General features: G+C 40.8%; 2 protein-coding genes across 51 annotated transcripts in view; one reads left to right on the forward strand and one right to left on the reverse strand.

The window, feature by feature from the left end:
- Window positions 1-19,320, reverse strand: part of LOC126623033 (cysteine-rich receptor-like protein kinase 10) — an 89,701-nt gene that overhangs the window by 21,069 nt on the left and 49,312 nt on the right. For 3 of the 39 annotated variants that reach the window (XM_050291796.1, XM_050291794.1, XM_050291792.1), the window contains exon 2: window positions 17,419-17,583. The exons of 16 other annotated variants lie outside the window; for them this stretch is intronic. In XM_050291796.1, coding sequence (XP_050147753.1) covers window positions 17,419-17,583 — 165 coding nt within the window. Of the gene's footprint in view, window positions 1-12,905; window positions 13,194-15,481; window positions 16,083-16,187; window positions 16,342-16,507; window positions 16,749-16,856; window positions 17,068-17,202; window positions 17,316-17,342; window positions 17,348-17,418; window positions 17,584-18,204; window positions 19,166-19,320 lie in introns of those variants that run through there. 20 more of the 39 variants (XM_050291781.1, XM_050291786.1, XM_050291791.1 and 17 more) reach the window with 19 other exon arrangements.
- The window catches only part of LOC126623046 (uncharacterized), a 92,317-nt gene that overhangs the window by 14,041 nt on the left and 58,956 nt on the right, over window positions 1-19,320 (forward strand). For 4 of the 12 annotated variants that reach the window (XM_050291824.1, XM_050291822.1, XM_050291828.1 and 1 more), the window contains exons 1-2: window positions 1,925-2,477; window positions 2,573-2,779. In XM_050291824.1, the coding sequence (XP_050147781.1) occupies window positions 2,351-2,477; window positions 2,573-2,779 (334 nt within the window). In that variant the 5' untranslated portion in view covers window positions 1,925-2,350. Of the gene's footprint in view, window positions 1-1,924; window positions 2,478-2,567; window positions 2,780-2,869; window positions 3,090-3,141; window positions 4,911-12,901; window positions 13,856-19,320 lie in introns of those variants that run through there. The other 8 variants (XR_007623563.1, XR_007623562.1, XM_050291825.1 and 5 more) reach the window with 7 other exon arrangements.

Consider the following 19,320-nt stretch of genomic DNA (forward strand, 5'->3'; position numbering starts at 1 on the left):
GAATTGTCTACCTAGCTTTTGATTTTGAGATAAGATTTATGCTTAAAAGATAATAATTGTTCAAAAAGTGAGTGTGAGATTGTAGAATTATCAGTGAGATGGGCCATACGGCCCACTTTCAACAACAACGATATTGTTCCCACATTGTTAATTACCACCTGCATAATCCGTCAAATGCCTCGGTATTAGTTAGAGTGGGGTTAAGATATTTAAACTCTTACTTATCTTTTACTACGACCGATGTGGGATTCAACACGTCCCCCTCACGTGGGATCCAATTAGTAGGTCATATGTGGAAGATCCACACATCGGCAATCATGTGGAGCCAAGATGACTCACCCTACACAAAGGGCCAAATGACCCACCATCATCTCGCGGGGCCAAGGGGACCCATCCATCATGTGGCAGTACAGTACGAGCCTGCTCTCTGGCTCTGATACCATGTAGAATTATCAGAGAGACAAGCCATAAGACCCACTTCCAACAACACCGATATTGTCTCCAACTTGGTAATTATCATTTGCACAATCCGTCAGGTGTGGGGTTTTATCACAAAAGGTCTCGGTGTTAGTTAGAGTGGGGTTATGATATTTAAACTATTACTTATCTTTTACTACAACCGATGTGGAATTCAACACGCCCCTTCACGTGGGACCCAATTAGTGGGTCACAAGTGAGAGATCCACACATCGGCAACAACGTGGAGACAAGGGGACTCACCCTACACACGGGGCCAAGGGACCCACCATCATCGCGCGGGGCCAAGGGGACCTACCCATCACGTGGTAGTACAATACGGGCCCGCTCCCTGACTCTGATACCATGTAGAATTATCAGAGAGACGGGTCATACGATCCACTTCCAACAACACTGATATTGTCCCCAACTTGGTAATTATCATCTGCACAATTTGTCAGGTGTGAGGTTTTATCAAAAAATGCCTCGATATTAGTTAGAGTGGGGTTAGGACATTTAAACTATTACTTATCTTTTAGTACGGTCGATGTGGGATTCAACAGAGATGACTCACCTCTACCCTACCATTATTATTTGTCTAGCTACCCCATAGTCTTCATGGTTCATTAGTTTTCTTTTGTCAATATTTAACATTTAAATTCGATTTTTGGTAACATTTTTCTTCAAGGGAATTGGCTGTTACCAGTATAGATAATCATTATCTTCTTTTGGCTTGGTCTCAATACATGACCAATTGTTTGCCTGACCATTAACAAACTCAGATAGGTATACAAAAGTATTAGTAAAATTGTCTCTACTATAGATATACCCTATCCACATGCCTTAATTAGCCAAAGTACACCTTAACGATACATAAATGGTTAAATCTATCCATGTACTATTTCCATCACTCATAACCCGGATTTAACAATTTTTCCAATTCTAAGATATTTTTTGGATCAATCAATGGAGAAGGTGTATCTTTGGTTGGAGCATTTGTATCCATACTTTTAGATATCCATCTTAAACATCTCAATAAACAGTTGAATACTTGATTATGTTTATAGAGCAAGCTAAAAGAAGAAAGTTTTTATCAATATATTGGTAACAACCAATTCCTCTGAAGAAAAAAGATGAAAATGATGACACTTGAAATGCTTGATCAAATTACATCTCTATATTTTGCAGAGAAACCAAACCAAAGATATCTGATCCATCTTAGCACATATTATATCCCATTCTTATATGGCAACTTTTAACAGATTAATAACTCCACAAATTTTAGACAAATTTATGTTCACAATTTCCAATTTGACAAAATACTTTATTGCCCTGTGTTATCTTTTTTGATAAACATATGAATGCACAAAAACAACCACACATGCCTTACCAATTTAGATAGGCATTTGTATCCATGTTTACACCCCAATATATTTCAGATGTAATAGATAATTAGAATTTTAAGATACTACCCAATTCCGATCCAAATTATGTCCGAACTATGAAGGTCAAATACCATTCGATTGCATCAAGGTTGAAAATTTTCACCTGGAGCTTTAGTCAGAACTGGTTAAAATCGAAATTTCCAATCCATCTTGCACTTGCACCCACCCCCAATCTACCCTTGTGTGATTCCTGTTAAAGCATATACTCGGAGGTGGGTGCAGGGCAGACAATTTCAAAGCAGACTCCCATTCATCAGATAGAGAAGTTCTAAATAGTCTGGTGGTTGGACTTTCAAGCCCAACACCTAATGTTGGTCCAACTCAAATCGCAAATCTAGGCGGACGAAACTGCCCTGCATTACAAAAGCCCTTCCGGTCAAACACGGTGGATACTTCGGTTCAAAATAAACGGGCAGCAGTGCGCGCTTTCCCTCCTCGGACCTCAGTTAATGGCAAGCGCTCTTAGAAGACTTGCAGCTGCATTCTGCTACTCGCCACATCTCCAATTCGTCCGAAGCTTGTCTCCGTTGCGCTTTGGAAATAGTTACCGTTCCTTCGTGTCTTCGGCTTCGTCTGGTATGCCCCGAACCTGCTTGTGAAAATGTCTCTTAGACAACACCTATTTTGTCATTAACTGCCATTTCTGCACTTGCTCTGTATTTCAAGATCAGAGGACTCTGCTCCAACTGGTCATCCAGAATTCCGACAATGGAAGAACGGAGGTGGGACTTTCCACAAGTCTGCCTGCATTGACCCAACAGTTTTCATAGAGTTTGGAGCTGTTGTTCATTCAAAATCCGTTGTCGGCGAACATGTTTGTATTGGTTCTGGAGCTGTCTTTGGACCATCGGTTACAGTTGGGCAATCAACGAAATTGGGTAATGATCAAACTTTTAACATGACATTGCCTTGTTAATATTTTTGCTTACTTGATTTTGATAGAGTAACTACGGCCATAATCTCTGCAGCTACAATGTGGCACTCAGTAATTGCAGCATAGGAGATTCGTTATATATAGGACATTGCCTTGTTAATATTTTTGCTTACTTGATTTATACATCTTTATGTGATGAATTGTGTTTTGAAATTTAAAGGATGAGTAGGAATTAAAATTTTGGGATTGGGTGTGAGAATTTGTTAGAAACAATAAGAGCTTGGAAATATAAGTTGTTAAGGTTATCACTTTAATCTATTAATGGCGATGTATATGTTTTGCTAAATTTTTCTTCCTTTGCTAAAGGGTTGCCTAGAAGGTTTGTGCATTACATTTTTTTTGGATGATGTGGAGAAATAGTGGAGACTACCCATGTGACTTGTTGAGCCTATGCTTTTCGTGAGAGGGTTTATTTGTTTCTACTCTTAAACACTTTTCAATTTGTTTCTTTAATTTTTATGATCTCTTTAACATTAGTTTGCATTGAGTACTAAAGAACTTTAATATATGTTGGGTATATTTTGTCATTGGGTTAGACGGAACTATAAAAACGATGTTAGGCTATGCATGCTTTCCACCACTAAAAGGCCTATTCCCTACCCTTTTGTGTGCTCCATTAACCCCAATGAAGCCAAACACTTAGCCTTTTCTTTCTTCATCCACATAAATTCTTATCCACTCTACCCTATATTAGCCATACCATATAGCTTGAGAGATACCAAGGTGATACCAAAAGAAATCAAGGTTGAGTTCTACACCAAAGTAGTGGCGTGTACCGAGGTACCATGTGTCTTATTATTATTTCTTGTAGTTATTTTCAAAAAAAGAGTCAAGAAAAAGAAAAAGAAGAGAAATTGTACCATTCATATAACTTGAGTCCTGGACGCCACAAATTGTACATTAAGGTTCAAAGGGGTGCCAACCCAACTACATACGACGAAGTCTTGGTGTTTCTCAAGTTCTTGTTTTTCCTTATCCTTTCTTTCTTAGCCCAAATACCTAGCCTTACGTTACAACCGTTTCAAAGACCTAACGGATTCATGGGAAAGTCAAGCTTATTTGGTGAAGGTTGATACCTATGTTCTTAGTATTCGATTCCTTTCATGAGATCTATTTTCAGAAATGGCTGTTTTTCAATGTTGATCATATGTGACTATATATTGATTCCTTTTGCATAAAATCATCACATATGCTTGTTAAGAGAGAAAGCCTAGGTTCTGTGAGAAAATTGAGTGATATCTAGTGAGGCTTACAGTCGAGGCGAATTTGTACACACGCCAAGTGTGGATGTTTTTAAGCCCGAGTGCTTGGGATGTTGGCTAACTCCGCCGTGTAAGTTTATCTTACATTGCCGGTCCCAAGCCCGGATAAAGGAGGAGGGGGAGGGCGTCAGGTAGTCGACAGCCGGCACTCCATGATCACGTCGAATCCTTATGAAAATGAATCCAGAATGAAATCGCGCTAAAGCTAGGGCGTCGCCCGTAAGTGGCGCGCTGTGTGGCCTGAGCACAGTGATAAATGAGCAAGGGTCGCTGTATCTCCATCGGCACCCGGATGCAGTGTTAAATGAGCAAGGGGGCTATAGAAACTTCTTTTCGAACGACTCCACTCAAAGTTGTTTGGGAGCATATGCTCCTATCAACTTTACACGGGACACACAAAAGAAGTACTTTGATCCTATTAGACGGGGAATGGTGAAGAAGCTAGGACAGAAGGGTAGAGTTCAAGAGAGCAAAATGCGTTTAGGAACGTGGAATATAGGAACCTTGACGGGAAAATCTATGGAAGTAGTAGAAGTTATGGTGAGGAGAAGGATAAATATTATGTGCCTACAAGAAACTAAGTGGGTTGGGTGTAAGGCAAAGGATCTAGAAAACTCAGGGTTTAAACTATGGTATTCGGGCACAAATAGAACGAGAAACGGTGTTGGCATCATCGTGGACAAGACCTTGACACAAGATGTTGTAGATGTCAAGAGGGTAGGAGATAGAATCATGGCAATCAAGATTGTAATAGGACAAGAACTTATCAATGTGATTAGTGCGTACGCACCTCAAGTAGGGTTGGATACGAGTTCGAAGGAGAAATTTTGGGAAGACCTTGGAGACTTGGTGCAAGGAATTGCTCAGACGGAGAAGTTATTTATAGGAGGAGATTTAAATGGACACGTGGGCAGGGAGACAGGCAACTATGGAGGTTTTCATGGTGGCCATGGTTTTGGGGAGAGAAACGAGGATGGGGAAGCTATCTTGGATTTTGCAATGGCATATGATCTCTTCTTAGCCAACACCTTCTTTAAGAAGAGAGAAGAACATGTGATCACCTACAAGAGTGGGTCGTCAAAAACACAAATAGATTTTCTTCTAATGAGGAAAGGGGATCATATAACTTGTAAGGATTGCAAAGTTATACCAGGAGAGAGCGTGGCTAATCAACATCGCTTGTTGGTGATGGATGTACATATCAAACGAGTGAGAAAAAAGAACAAGACTTGGAAGTGCCCAAGGACTAGATGGTGGAATCTAAAAGAACAAAAACAAGCCATTTTCAAAGAGAAAGTAATCACCCAGTGTGTGTGGGATAGAGAGGGGGAAGCTAACCAAATGTGGGATTCCATGGCTAGTTGTATCCGAAAAGTAGCAAAAGAGGTATTAGGAGAGTCCAAGGGCTTTGCCCCACACCAAAAGGAATCTTGGTGGTGGAATGAGGAGGTACAAACAAAGGTGAAGGCTAAGAAGGAATGTTGTAAAACCTTATACAAGGATAGGACCGATGAAAATGGTGAAAGGTATAGAAAAGCGAAGCAAGAGGCGAAGAAAGCTGTGAGAGAAGCTAAGTTAGCGGCTTATGACGATATGTATAAGCGACTAGATACCAAAGAAGGAGAGTTGGATATCTATAAACTAGCTAGAGCAAGGGAAAAGAAGACAAGGGACCTAAACCAAGTGAGGTGCATCAAGGATGAGGATGGAAAGGTTCTTGCTACAGAGAACGCGGTTAAAGACAGATGGAAAGGTTATTTTCATAATCTTTTCAATGAAGGACATGAAAGGAGTGCTTCTTTAGGGGAGTTGAGTAACTCAGAAGAGTGTAGAAACTACTCTTTTTATCGTAGAATCCGTAAGGAAGAAGTGGTTGTAGCTTTGAAGAAGATGAAGCATAGAAAAGCAGTAGGCCCAGACGATATACCAATCGAAGTGTGGAAAGTTTTGGGAGAGACAGGTATAACATGGCTCACTGACCTTTTCAATAGGATTTTGAAAACGAAGAAGATGCCAAATGAGTGGCGAACGAGCACTTTGGTGCCTATCTACAAGAATAAGGGCGATGTACAAAATTGCATGAACTATAGGGGTATTAAGCTAATGAGTCATACAATGAAGCTCTGGGAGAGAGTCATTGAGCATAGATTGAGGCAAGAGACACGGGTTTCGGACAACCAATTCGGGTTCATGCCAGGGCGCTCAACCATGGAGGCAATCTATCTCTTACGAAGATTGATGGAAAGATATAGAGATGGGAAAAAGGATTTACACATGGTCTTTATAGATTTGGAAAAAGCGTATGATAGGGTCCCAAGAGACATTCTTTGGAGGATTTTAGAGAAGAAAGGAGTACGAGTAGCATATATCCAAGCTATACAGGATATGTATGAAGGAGCAAAGACTGCCGTAAGAACTCATGAAGGACAAACCGAAAGCTTCCCCATAACTGTAGGATTACATCAAGGCTCATCCTTAAGTCCTTACCTTTTTGCGTTGGTAATGGATGAGTTAACAGGACATATTCAAGATGATATTCCTTGGTGTATGCTTTTCGCAGACGTTATAGTGTTGATAGATGAAACTCAGGAATGGGTAAATGCAAAGCTTAACCTTTGGAGAGAAGTGTTGGAATCTAAAGGTCTTCGCCTAAGCCGATCAAAGACAGAATATATGGAGTGCAAGTTCAGTGCAAATGGAGGCCAAAACGAGTTAGGGGTGAGGATCGGAGATCAAGAAATACCAAAGAGCGACCGTTTTCGTTACCTAGGATCTATCTTGCAAAAGAACGGAGAATTAGATGGAGATCTCAACCATAGAATACAAGCTGGATGGATGAAGTGGAAGAGTGCATACGGCGTGTTATGTGACCGCCGTATGCCACTGAAGCTCAAGGGAAAATTTTATAGGACGACAATAAGGCCGGCGATGCTGTATGGCACAGAATGTTGGGCGGTGAAGCATCAACACGTACACAAAATGGGTGTAGCGGAGATGAGGATGCTTCGTTGGATGTGTGGGCACACGAGAAAGGATAAGATTAGGAATGAGGATATCCGGGGTAAAGTAGGAGTAGCCGAAATTGAAGGAAAGATGAGAGAAAATCGGTTACGGTGGTTTGGACATGTGCAAAGAAGGCCTACTGACGCTCCGATTAGCAGATGCGACTATGGGACAGAGGTTCAGTGCCGAAGGGGTAGAGGAAGACCTAGGAAAACTTTGGAAGAGACCCTAAGAAAGGACTTAGAGTACTTGGATCTAACAGAGGACATGACACAGGACAGAACACAATGGCGTTCTAAGATTCATATAGCCGATCCCACTCAGTGACTTGGATTTTCCAAGTCTCCAACCGAGAAGTTTTCCTCACTCGGGAAATTAAGGGAACACTACCTCAACCTACATGCTCCACTCACAAAGCTTCAACATACAAGCTTCAACAAAAGAAAATTCAAAGAACTTAGCGAAGAAGACTTTGGTGTATTTAACACAATACGTTGAAATGAAGGAAAGCTTATTTATTGATATCCCCGATAAGTTACAAATATGTACATATACTTGAGTCAAAATAAACAAACAAGAGGGAGCTTTCACAAAGGTTGCTTAGGAGAAGTCTCAGCAGTCGGTAGAGCCCCAGAAAGAGAAGGCACCGGAGGGGGATCATTCGGAGCCTCAGTACTGGATAGAACCCTAGAAGGAGGAGGCATCAGAGGTTGATCATTTGGAGCTTCATTACGCGGTACAGCCCCAGAAGACGAAGGCAATAAATGCCTTTGGAACAAACCCACAAATCTCTGATGATCAAGTAAAACCTGACCATCAGATTCCTTCATCTGGTCAAGCTTCCTCTTCATGTTTGTAGCATAGTCATGTGCGAGCCGGTGCAACTGTTTATTCTCATGCTTGAGCCCTCTAATCTCCTGTTTGAGACTCATCACTTCAGCCGCCAATGATTCAACTTGGCGGGTTCGAGCAAATAGGCGTTGGGCCATATTAGACACAGAACCTGCACACTGAACACTAAGAGCCAGAGAATCCTTAACAGCCAACTCATCAGACCGTTTGGAAAGTAGTCTGTTATCTTTGGGAGTGAGAAGGTTCCTGGCCACTACCGCAGCGGTCATATCATTCTTCATCACGGAATCCCTAACGGTAAGAGGACCAGTAGGGGAGACGAAGGATGGGCGCCATATGTTGTCTGGAGAAGGCGGGGCTACCTCTTCAACAAGGTTCAAGTCAAAACGACGGTCGAAGGGGCCAGACATTTTCAAAGGTGTTGAAGAGAGAAGAGGTCGGACAAATCAAGATCTTAGAAGTGCAAGAATGGAGCTTCTACTGGTGGATATTCAAGTGTGCTTTGGAACTTAATGTCTGCCCCTATAAAAATCTGCACTCGATGAAGCTTCAGAAATCGAAGAGGCGCCTGCTCAGAAATCGAAGAGGCGTTTGCTTTCTCAAAAGCTGGGCTGCTCAGAGACCACGAGGGTCGATCTCAGAAATCGAAGAGGCGTTTGCTTTCTCAAAAGCTGGGCTGCTCAAAGACCACGAAGGTCGATCTCAGAAATCGAAGAGGCTTGCTTTCTCAAAAGCTGGGCTGCTCAGAGACCACGAGGGCCGATCTCAGAAATCGAAGAGGCACCTACTTTTCCAGCCCTGTCAGCACCTGTCACACGCACACTCAGCTTTGCGAAAATTATGGGCATTCTGTCGAAGATTTCTGGTGAAGTAGAAAGCACATGAATCGTACTGTTCAATCACCCACTTCCCACACGCAACAGTAGCTCATGGGTACCACATATAACTTTGCCAAAGTTCTCTGACAAAGTTGAGACACGTGAAGCTTGCAGCTCCCACTACATCGCTCTGACCAAGAAGGGTAAAAGATTAGCAAAGAAACAACACTAACAAAGTTTAGACACATAAATTTTGAAGGTCTAGCTACCATATTATTACCCACAAGGGTAAAGGAACAGTACCACTGCTGGATAATTGGAAAGTCCCGGTGTGTCAACCTTTGTGCTTCGTGGCAAGGTAGACTAGCAAACATGCCCAACCTTTACTCACATTCGAGAAAACACTCCCAACAAGATTGCTTGCTCCAAAATCAAAGAGGCACCGCCCTCCGAATCTCGAGAGCCAGACTCCCAACATGATTACTTTCTAAAAAATCGAAGAGAGGGTAAAGGAACAGTACCACGGCTGGATAATTGGAAAGTCCCTGTGTGTCAACCTCTGTGCTCCGTGGCAAGGTAGACTAGCAAACATGCCCAACCTTTACTCACATTCGAGAAAACACTCCCAACAAGATTGCTTGCTCCAAAATCGAAGAGGCACCGCCCTCCGAATCTCGAGAGCCAGACTCCTAACATGATTACTTTCTCAAAAATCGAAGAGAGGGTAAAGGAACAGTACCACTGCTGGATAATTGGAAAGTCCCTGTGTGTCAACCTCTGTGCTTCGTGGCAAGGTAGACTAGCAAACATGCCCAACCTTTACTCACATTCGAGAAAACACTCCCAACAAGATTGTTTGCTCCAAAATCGAAGAGGCACCGCCCTCCGAATCTCGAGAGCCAGACTCCCAACATGATTACTTTCTCAAAAATCGAAGACACCGCTCTCCGAATCTCGAGAGCCAGACCCCTAGTAGGATTGTTTTCTCAAAAATCGAAGAGGCATCGTTCTCCGAATCTCGAGAGCCATACCCCCAGTAGGATTGCTTTCTCAAAAATCGAAGAGGCATCACCGCCCTTCGAATCTCGAGAGCCAGACTCCCAACATGATTACTTTCTCAAAAATCGAAGACAGCGCTCTCCGAATCTCGAGAGCCAGACCCTCAGTAGGATTGCTTTCTCAAAAATCGAAGAGGCATCGTCCTCCGAGAGCCAGATCCCCGACAGGATTGCTTGTTCGAAAACTGAAGAGGCACCACTTTCCCAACTTCAAGAGCTGGATCTCCTTGGATAAAGCTTGTCTGTAATCTTCACACGCAACATCAGCTTTCCAGATACCACAGACCACTTTTTCAAAGTGCTCTGACAGAGTTAAAACTTGTGAAGCTGGCAGCTCCCACTACCGTGTATGACCAAGCAGGGTAAAGGAATATCATTATTACTTGATGTTAGGGAGACTCCTATATATGTCGACCTCCATCCCCAACGGACAGGCAGACCTGCAAAAATGCTCAACCCTTCATCTTATCTGAGAGGGCACTCCCAACGAAGCCTTTCGAAATATTCAGCTTTCTTTCCCCCCGATAATACCTCTGTAAACAAGCTATACTAGAGCAAGAATATCTCATATCATCAGGGTTAAAAGCAAGAGTATCTCATATCATGCTTTTTCCCTGTCTTTTCCTTTGGCCTTGTTCTTACCTGCAAGACAAGGAGAAAGAGAGCAATCAGTCAGCACTTGGAATCAAGCTTCCAGCCAGGAACTGACTGCCTGGAACCCCTTACCTGATTACTTACCTGGCATTGCTCTCGAGTACTCATCTTCAACACCTTATGCTTCCAGGGAAGATCCCGCATCTGCCTGAGGAACAGATAGGGCAAGTGAGAAGGATACAAGGAAGCATGTGGAGACAAGCGTAACAGCACACGTGCCGATACATCCATTACTCTGTCAAAAGCAAAAGTATCCCATATCAGCAGGGTCGAACGTACTCTAGATTTGATGGACTTGTTTTGACCCTCAAATTTTTCAGTCGGCCTTATCTCTGGAGGAAACCAGAAAACCCTCCAGCCCAGTTCAAGAATAAGCCTGTGGAAAGTTACTTCTTCAAAAGCAAAAGTATCCCATATCATCTCTTCTCATTTTTCTTCTCTTTATCCTTCATGCTGCCTGCAAGATAGGGAGAATGTGAACAATCAGTCGGAGCTCTGATTGCTTACCTTGTCTGTCACCTCTTTCAGCAGATCCCCTAACTCGGCGACTTGGGGGACTCCTACTACATGGTTTGTATCGCGCTTGACCAAGCCTGAAACTACAAGTAAGCTTCAAGTGACATTGATACATTACCTTGTGCATCTCCACCAGTTACAGATACCACCCCTGGATGGAGGAAGAGTACTTCCAGAGAAGATGCCACATCTACCTATGAGACAAATAAGGAAAGTCAAGACGATACCACACTCCAGTACTTAGAAGTTTCGTGGTTACGAGATCATTCTCCCACAATATTTCCTAATGTCATTTGTACTAAATCATTCACTTGTACTCACTAAAGGAGAGCTTGAACCTATGTACTTGTGTAAACCCTTCACAATTAATGAGAACTCCTCTATTCCGTGGACGTAGCCAATCTGGGTGAACCACGTACATCTTGTGTTTGCTTTCCTATCTCTATCCATTTATATACTTATCCACACTAATGACCGGAGCAATCTAGCGAAGATCACAAAAAGTGACCGTTTTCGCTACCTAGGATCTATCTTGCAAGAGAACGGAGAATTAGATGGAGATCTCAACCATAGAATACAAGCTGGATGGATGAAGTGTAAGAGTGCATCCGGCGTGTTGTGTGACCGTCGTAGGCCACTGAAGCTCAAGGGAAAATTTTATAGGACGGCAATAAGGCCAGTGATGTTGTATGGCACAGAATGTTGGGCGGTGAAGCATCAACACGTACACAAAATGGGTGTAGCGGAGATGAGGATGCTTCGTGCGATGTATGGGCACACGAGAAAGGATAAGATTGGGAATGAGGATATCCGAGGTTTGGACATGTGCAAAGAAGGCCTACTGACGCTCTGATTCGAAAATGTGACTACGGGACAGAGGTTCAGGGCCGAAGGGATAGAGGAAGATCTAGGAAAACTTTGGAAGAGACCCTAAGAAAAGACTTGATTTTGGATCTAACGAAGGACATGACACAAGACCGAGCGCAATGGCGTTCTAGGATTCATATAGCCGACCCCACTTAGTGGGAAAAGGCTTTGTTGTTGTTGTTGTTGTTGCTTGGGATGTTGGCTACATACTTTCCATTGTGATGCATTGACTTATAAGGGCATACCTTTAGTTTTGGAAGTGTGATTGGCATGCATTGGTTTTCATTAATTGCTGGAAGTGATAACTGTAACACCTTTGCTTTTCAATAAAACGTTTGTGGGTAGCGTAACTGGTAAACCCTCAGGAGACACAACTCCTCCAACTAGGGACACCTAGGGGCTTAAAGGCTTGTTGCACATGCTCAGTGCAATCGTTTCGCCAGCGAAAGGGCTTCGTTAGACTTGTTTTAGTCAGTTTCTTATTTTTGTTTTATGTTTTGCTTGAGGACTAGCAAAAGATAGGTTTGGGGGTATTATCAAAGTTTGGCTTCAGCTAGCTAGTGTGGATGCATCGCAAAGTATGTGCTATATTCCATTACGGAATTGGATCCACTCCGGACATTGGTGTTCAGAGCCTAGAGATCAAACAATAAGGGCCACATATTCTGTGATAAAGAAATCGAAGTCGTTGGTTTTTTTGAGGTAAGTCAGCAAAATGAGTTAACGGAAACCGTAGGTTCTAATTTGTGTGGCCCAGATTGTTTGATCCCTAGGCTCCAGACACTAATGTCCAGAGTGGATGCAATTCCATTACAGCGCGATTAATCATTAATGTCGGTCAGTGCGAATACAATCACAAAAAAGTGAAAAGCAGACCGTGCTTTGGTGGGGTATGGCTGGAGTTTGGTTTTTATTTTATCCGGCATTTCCATCAATTTTGATCGATTTACAATCTATTAAATTTCAGCTTCTTAGAAATTGATTCATTGGAAACTTTAAACATGATTTGCATTATAAAATCAATTGGTACCTTGAGGTGCAGGAGGAGGAAGAGCCTTCGGTGCAGGCGCCGGTTCTGAGGTGGCGTTTTGGAGGTAAAAGGGATAAATTTCACACCTAACGTTACAGCTCGGCATCAAAACTCGTCCCCCTTTCCTTCCTTCACAACAGCTCCGCAATCTCGAGACGGCAAGCTTTAAACACCGGTTGCAATCCACTTCAGACAGATCCCATGTGCACTGTGCGACGCTGTACACAGAAAGAAACCTACTAATATTTGCCTGTTTCATTGCAAACTTGTTGGCAGTATTAGTAGCCTCGGCGACCACCTCGTTCATACTTTTCCCCAGAACCTGGTTGAACCGACTCCATTCGGTTGCGTTCTGCTCGTTCCACGCGGAGATGGACGGCGATTCGTACAAGGTGGATAAGGACTCGTTTGAGTAGCGTAGCATGCAGTGGGCGTACCATACAATTACATTTATTCGGTAGGCACAGCGTTGAGCTGCCATTATGCTTGCGGCAGTCACACAATCTTTGCAAACGTCGGTAGAGACAAATCCTTGGCAGAGAAAGAGGCCGTAGCTTTTTCCGTAGAATTTAAGCCCGCCGTGGTGTTGTAAAAGCCGGTGTCAGGGGCAGCGGGAGAGATAAGGGTGTTGAGGACTTCGTTGAGATTGGATTGGAAGCTCTCGTGGAAGGAGAGAAAGTACCAGCTTGTGTCGGAGGTGAAAATGGTTGTGTTATTTGGGCAGCTAATGGCTAGAAATTGGCCAGTTTCATTACTGGTGATCAAACTGAGCAAGCTAAGCATGGAGAGAAACAACAAAATGATCATGGACATCTTCATCAGTTTTTTATGAAAGTATCGATATTATAATTTACGAAAACAACGATATTATAAAAGGAAAACTAATGAAAAGGGCTTGAAAATTTTGAGTTTTAATAATAAGGACAAAATAAAAGGTAAAGTGAATAGTACCAAAATTGACTTTTTAGTGTAAAAATGTGATTTTTCGTTAAAGTGAACAATACCGGATGCTTTTCGTTAAAGTTCCCTATTATAAAGGCTTTGACTCAGACAACAGTCCAACACCAAATCGTTGGCCCTAGAGTGAACAGCGATGTATACAAGGGGGACCACAAACTAAAATTTCCTAGCGAGCTCTTGTTTTCTCTTTTTACGCATAGAAATATGAAAGTAAAAAAGTCATGCGTCGATGGAAAGATAAACATTATAATAACTTATAAGAGATTACGGTATATCTTATATTGTCAATTGATTTTATGATAGAATTCGTAAAGATTCATTAAATTCCATGTGTTGAAGAGTTTCCCACTCTTGTTCCTGTGTTGAAAAGTATCTCACTCTTGTATAGTGACCAACCGTGTTGATTACTGTGTTGAAAAGTATCCCACTCTTGTGTTGGCACTCTTGTATTGTGACCAACTGTGTTGATTAAATTCCCTGTGTTGAAAAGTATCACACTCTTGTGTTGTGATCAACTGCGTTGGAAAGAAATACAAAATGTATAGTTCCAAAAAAAAAAAATAAGAATGAAAGAAAGAAAAGATACAGTTAACTAACAGTTTGTCTGTCTGAGTTGCCACAAACACTCTCTTAGGCCTTTTTTTTTTGTCGGATCAGATCAAAAATTTATGTCCAATTCCAATCCAAAAAGTTTTGGAAACGCGTATCATTTCCAATCTCGGAATCGGAATTTCAAAATTTCATAAACTCATTTCAAATTTGGTATTTTCAGAATCGGATTATTTTAGAATTTCAAAATTATGGGAGTTGTATGACTCCATCTATACCAAGATAAAAAAAAATAGAAAAATTTTCAAAAATGACCAATTTTCTTAATCTTAGGACGAAATAGGACAAACTTAATATGCACAGAGCATGCACACGCCATGCACAATAATAGGACATAAATAAGATTTTTTTTCTATAACTGAAAATGACTTAATTGCCCTCGTATATAAATGAGTTATTTCCTCATATTTTCTGATTTCTCTACTCTCTCTCGAAAGAAACTTAACAATGCACTCACCCTTTAACAACCCACTTCACTGGCGGTAACCCTTTCTCTCTCACCGATGTCAATCCTTTCACCAATCCCCTCACTCCTCTCTTTTCGAACTAGTAACCCAAGATTCATATCGCATCTAACTTTTAGGTGGCAGTACAATTTCCAACTCAAAATCCCAAAAGCTTGGTATGTAATGAATAATAATTCATCTACCAAAGCTCTCGTGAAGGTCGCAGCTGAAGAGTGCACTACCAATTGGTCATCCGGAATTCCGACAATAGAGAGAGAATGAGAGGGAGTGAGATGTAGCTGAGCTGAGCTGTTGAAGGCATACTAGTTATTAAAATTCTTTTTATTATTTATCCTAGTATTAATTAAAGTTTGTATAATTAATCCTACAGAAAGATACGAGAAAATTAGAGCATTGATCCCTAAATGGGCCACAATGTAGCAATGGTTCTTTTGAGTAAATACTGTTTTATAATACCCTCCAAAATAAAGGGCTTAAAGGGGAAAATATGAACAGAATTATTCTCCAAAATAAAGGGTTAAAGAGGACAATATGAACGGAATTAACGGAGTTACCAAAAAGGATCATTGTTACAGATTGTAACAAGTTCTGGGACCAATATTCTAATTAACTTGAAACATATAAGTATGTAAAATAACACCACTCAAGTCATACTGGTAGTATATATACAGTATATGTTATTAAAATTCTGGAGATTCGAGATTAGGGAGTGCATGGTAACTAACATTTACCTTATACAAATGACAAAGGTGAAAGAAAAGCTGTAAAGATTATAGAATTGTCTCTAATGCGGCAAAGTGCCTTTAACGGAAGAGCTTCCAATGATATTAACCTTATTGTTATCGGTCTCAACGAGGAAAATCGATAGAAATCGTGAAACCATTGGCTGAGCAATCTTGAGCACGCACTTGATCATGGTGATCAACATATCTCCCTGTAAAGAAGGCTGGTTTCTCAGGTCTGGAAAGACTAATAGTTTCACTTTTTAACATATGAACAACTGATGACATGGTCGGCCTGTTGTTTGCATCCTCTTGAACACACAATAATCCAATGTGGATGTACCTCAAAAATTCATTTGGACTGCATGAATCTTTTAACAAGGGATCCATCAACTCCAAGCCTTTCGTTTCATTCCATAATTGCCAAGCCTGCAATCAATATCTCTCAAGGATGTAAGTCCTCCTCCAGTTTTGATAGCTACATTAATTAAGCTCACGAATATTTTGTATAAGTATTCCAAGTAAAGCACTTACATAACCTATAAGAGTAGGTCCACAATTAGTGCGATGAAAGCCTAAAAAGTTCCTTCTCCCCGTTATGATCTCAAGCAGAAGTACTCCGAAGCTGAAGACATCCGATTTTACTGAATACAACCCTTCCATAGCATATTCTGGAGCCATGTAACCACTAATTGCAGGACCAAAATGGTTGACATATATAAGAGTTTAAATAACAAACATATACTATTCTGTTATCTATTTATAGATAGAGGTAAGTACATAAGTAGAAACAAATAATTGGAATGTAAGATTATTAGTATTGGATAGAGGTATTTGTATAAGTTGAAACTTACTAAGTGCCAACAATTCTTTTGGTATTTCCTTCAGTTTGATCATCAACTCCAAACATTCTAGCCATCCCAAAATCTGATATTTTCGGGTTCATGTTGCTGTCTAATAAAATGTTGCCAGCTTTCAAATCACGATGTATAACTCTAAGCCTCGAATCTTCATGGAGATACAAAATTCCTCGAGCAATTCCTCCAATTATCATGGTGCGGCTCAACCAATCTAGTTGTCCTCGTTTTTTATGTTCTGTAAATTTATCAAGTTCAAGTAGTACTTTATGAAGTTAGGAACTACAAAGTATTATATTTACTGACACAAACACATATGTATATTCATCAATTGATGTTCACATACCAAATAGAAAATAATCAAGGCTTTTGTTGGGCACATTTTCATAAACAAGTAAGGTTTCTTCTCCTTCCAAGCAAAATCCTAAAAGCCTGACAAGATTTCTGTGTTGAAGCTTGGCTACCAATACTACCTCATTCTTAAATTCTTGTACACCTTGTCCGGAGCTTTTTGACAGCCTCTTTACTGCTATTTCTTGTCCATTAATAAGCATTCCCTGTGATAAGGTATATAGGTACTTTAGTTTACCCAACGAATTTGTTGTGATCTAAGCAATTTATATATACTGTACAATGTCGGATTAATAGAATGACTCATGAACTAATGCATTACATATTTGTTGGGTTATTACCTTGAAAACTGCACCGAATCCACCTTCGCCTAACTTGTTATCTTCGGAGAACTTATTTGTGGCAGTTTCGAGAGTTCCCAAAGGAAATTGCAAGGACTCAGCCGTCCTCATATCTTTTGCATTGCAAAGAAAATTATGACCATATGCCAGAGACTTCAAAATAAATCCAAAATTTTCAATTCTAACTTTTGGGTTTCACGAGTTCTTTTCCCTTACCTTGCTGTTTGCCATTTTCATGTTGTAGAGCCTCATCATTCTTCTTTCTTTCTCTTCTGCCCGGAAAGCAGTAGCCCGATGCTACAAGAACTAGAGAGACAACTAGAAGAGTAATGCCAACACACCCGACGGCAATGATAATTGTAGAGAGGTGTTTCCTTCTTCCTGCAGTAAGAACAATAATATGTCATGTTCATTTTCACATACCTTCCACATTCATCAAAACAAAAACGATTAATATGTCATGTTCATTTTTCTGAATACTTATTCTTCCCCTTTATAATACTTATTCTTATCCACTTAATATGTACATGATAAAATTGTTCTGGAAACTGTTGAGGCAGTTGAGAAGGAACATAAGAACTGTCTGGCACAGCAGTAATTGTACTAGCAGGTATATGACTGTGATTCTGGGAGCTAGAAGATGATGCAGAACTAGAATTAGAACTAGAACCCTAAACAAACATTGCAGACATACTCTGTGATAGCACATTCATTTCTCCCTCAATTTCTTTCTCAGCCCCTAAAAGTTGTGCTCTAAACTCCATCATAGTAATAGAAGACTCCCTAGCCAAGATTACAGTTCGAAAGACTGCATATTCTTTAGGTAGACTAGCAAGTCCGCAATCATGATGTCATATCAGATACAGATTCACCTGCTGCAGTTATTGCTATCTAATTCCCTTTAATTTCAGCAGATACTTGTGAATAGAATCAGTGCCCTTCTGAATTGTATGCAACTTTGTCTTAAGATGATTAACCCTAGACTTTGAAACAGACGCATACCTATCAACAAGATTGGTCCATGCTTCATGAGCAGTCCTACACCCAAGAACATATTCCATTGCCTCATCAGTCAAAGTGGCAAGTAAAAGGCTTGACAATGCCATGTTTGTAGACTCCAAAGCCCCAGAGATTTCTTTTGTCACACCAACTTCAGTGCTAACAACATATTTTGGTGGCCACACAATTGTGCCATCAAAGTGACCAAACAATTTGTAACCTCTTAGAACATATTGAAACTGAAGTGCCCATTTGGCAAAATTATCATCTCTCAGCTTTATAGTAAGCATACCCAGTACTCCTTCCATTTTAAAATTTCGAGTAATCATGACTATTTTCACAAACAACAACTAATCATGATTCGAATTATACGTAGAGAATGAAATCCTGAGCTTAAGAAGAAAGACTAACACTTTCTTGAAGAAACACGTTCTTGATTTAGAAAGAAGGACACGTTCTTGAAAGATTGACACTTTCTTGACTACAAAACTTCTTATCTCAACACATTAACACATCCATATCAATATATGCAGATGATCAAACTCAACCAAATCAACAGAAATATCCCAGATCAATAAAAAACATCCCAAATCAACATCTTGAGAAGCCAACTATAATCTTCGAATTCAATTAATGAACTAGAATAACAAAACAAGAACACTTGAGATGATTGCAGACACAGCTAGCAACCCAGAAGAAGCTTCGCAACCAACAATTCCCAGCAACCTTCACTGTAATCACCCAACACAACAGTAGAAATCGCACCTCTTCGTTGTACGAATGTTGCTCCTTTGCAGCACCTCTTGATATCATAGCAACAGAAGAATCGGGATCAAAACCGGTGACGAACCTATTCCGGCCATGATACCATCATAACAGTGTAGAGAATAATGAAAGTTTTAAGGATTTCTGAGAAACGGTAAGAGAGAAGAGAAAAGGGAAAAGCTCTATTGAATACAACGAAATGAATTACAAGACGATCTCCAAAATGCCTGGCCAATTTCCTTTTACAGTGAACTAACTAACTATAGAATTACTATATTACCCTTTCTTACAATCTCACCTATTTCTAGGTAACTTGATCCGTACAACTACCTTAGAGCACTTCCACCGGGGGTG

The sequence above is a fragment of the Malus sylvestris genome, chromosome 5 (assembly GCF_916048215.2).
Source record: "Malus sylvestris chromosome 5, drMalSylv7.2, whole genome shotgun sequence".
In the NCBI taxonomy this organism is placed as follows: domain Eukaryota; kingdom Viridiplantae; phylum Streptophyta; class Magnoliopsida; order Rosales; family Rosaceae; genus Malus; species Malus sylvestris.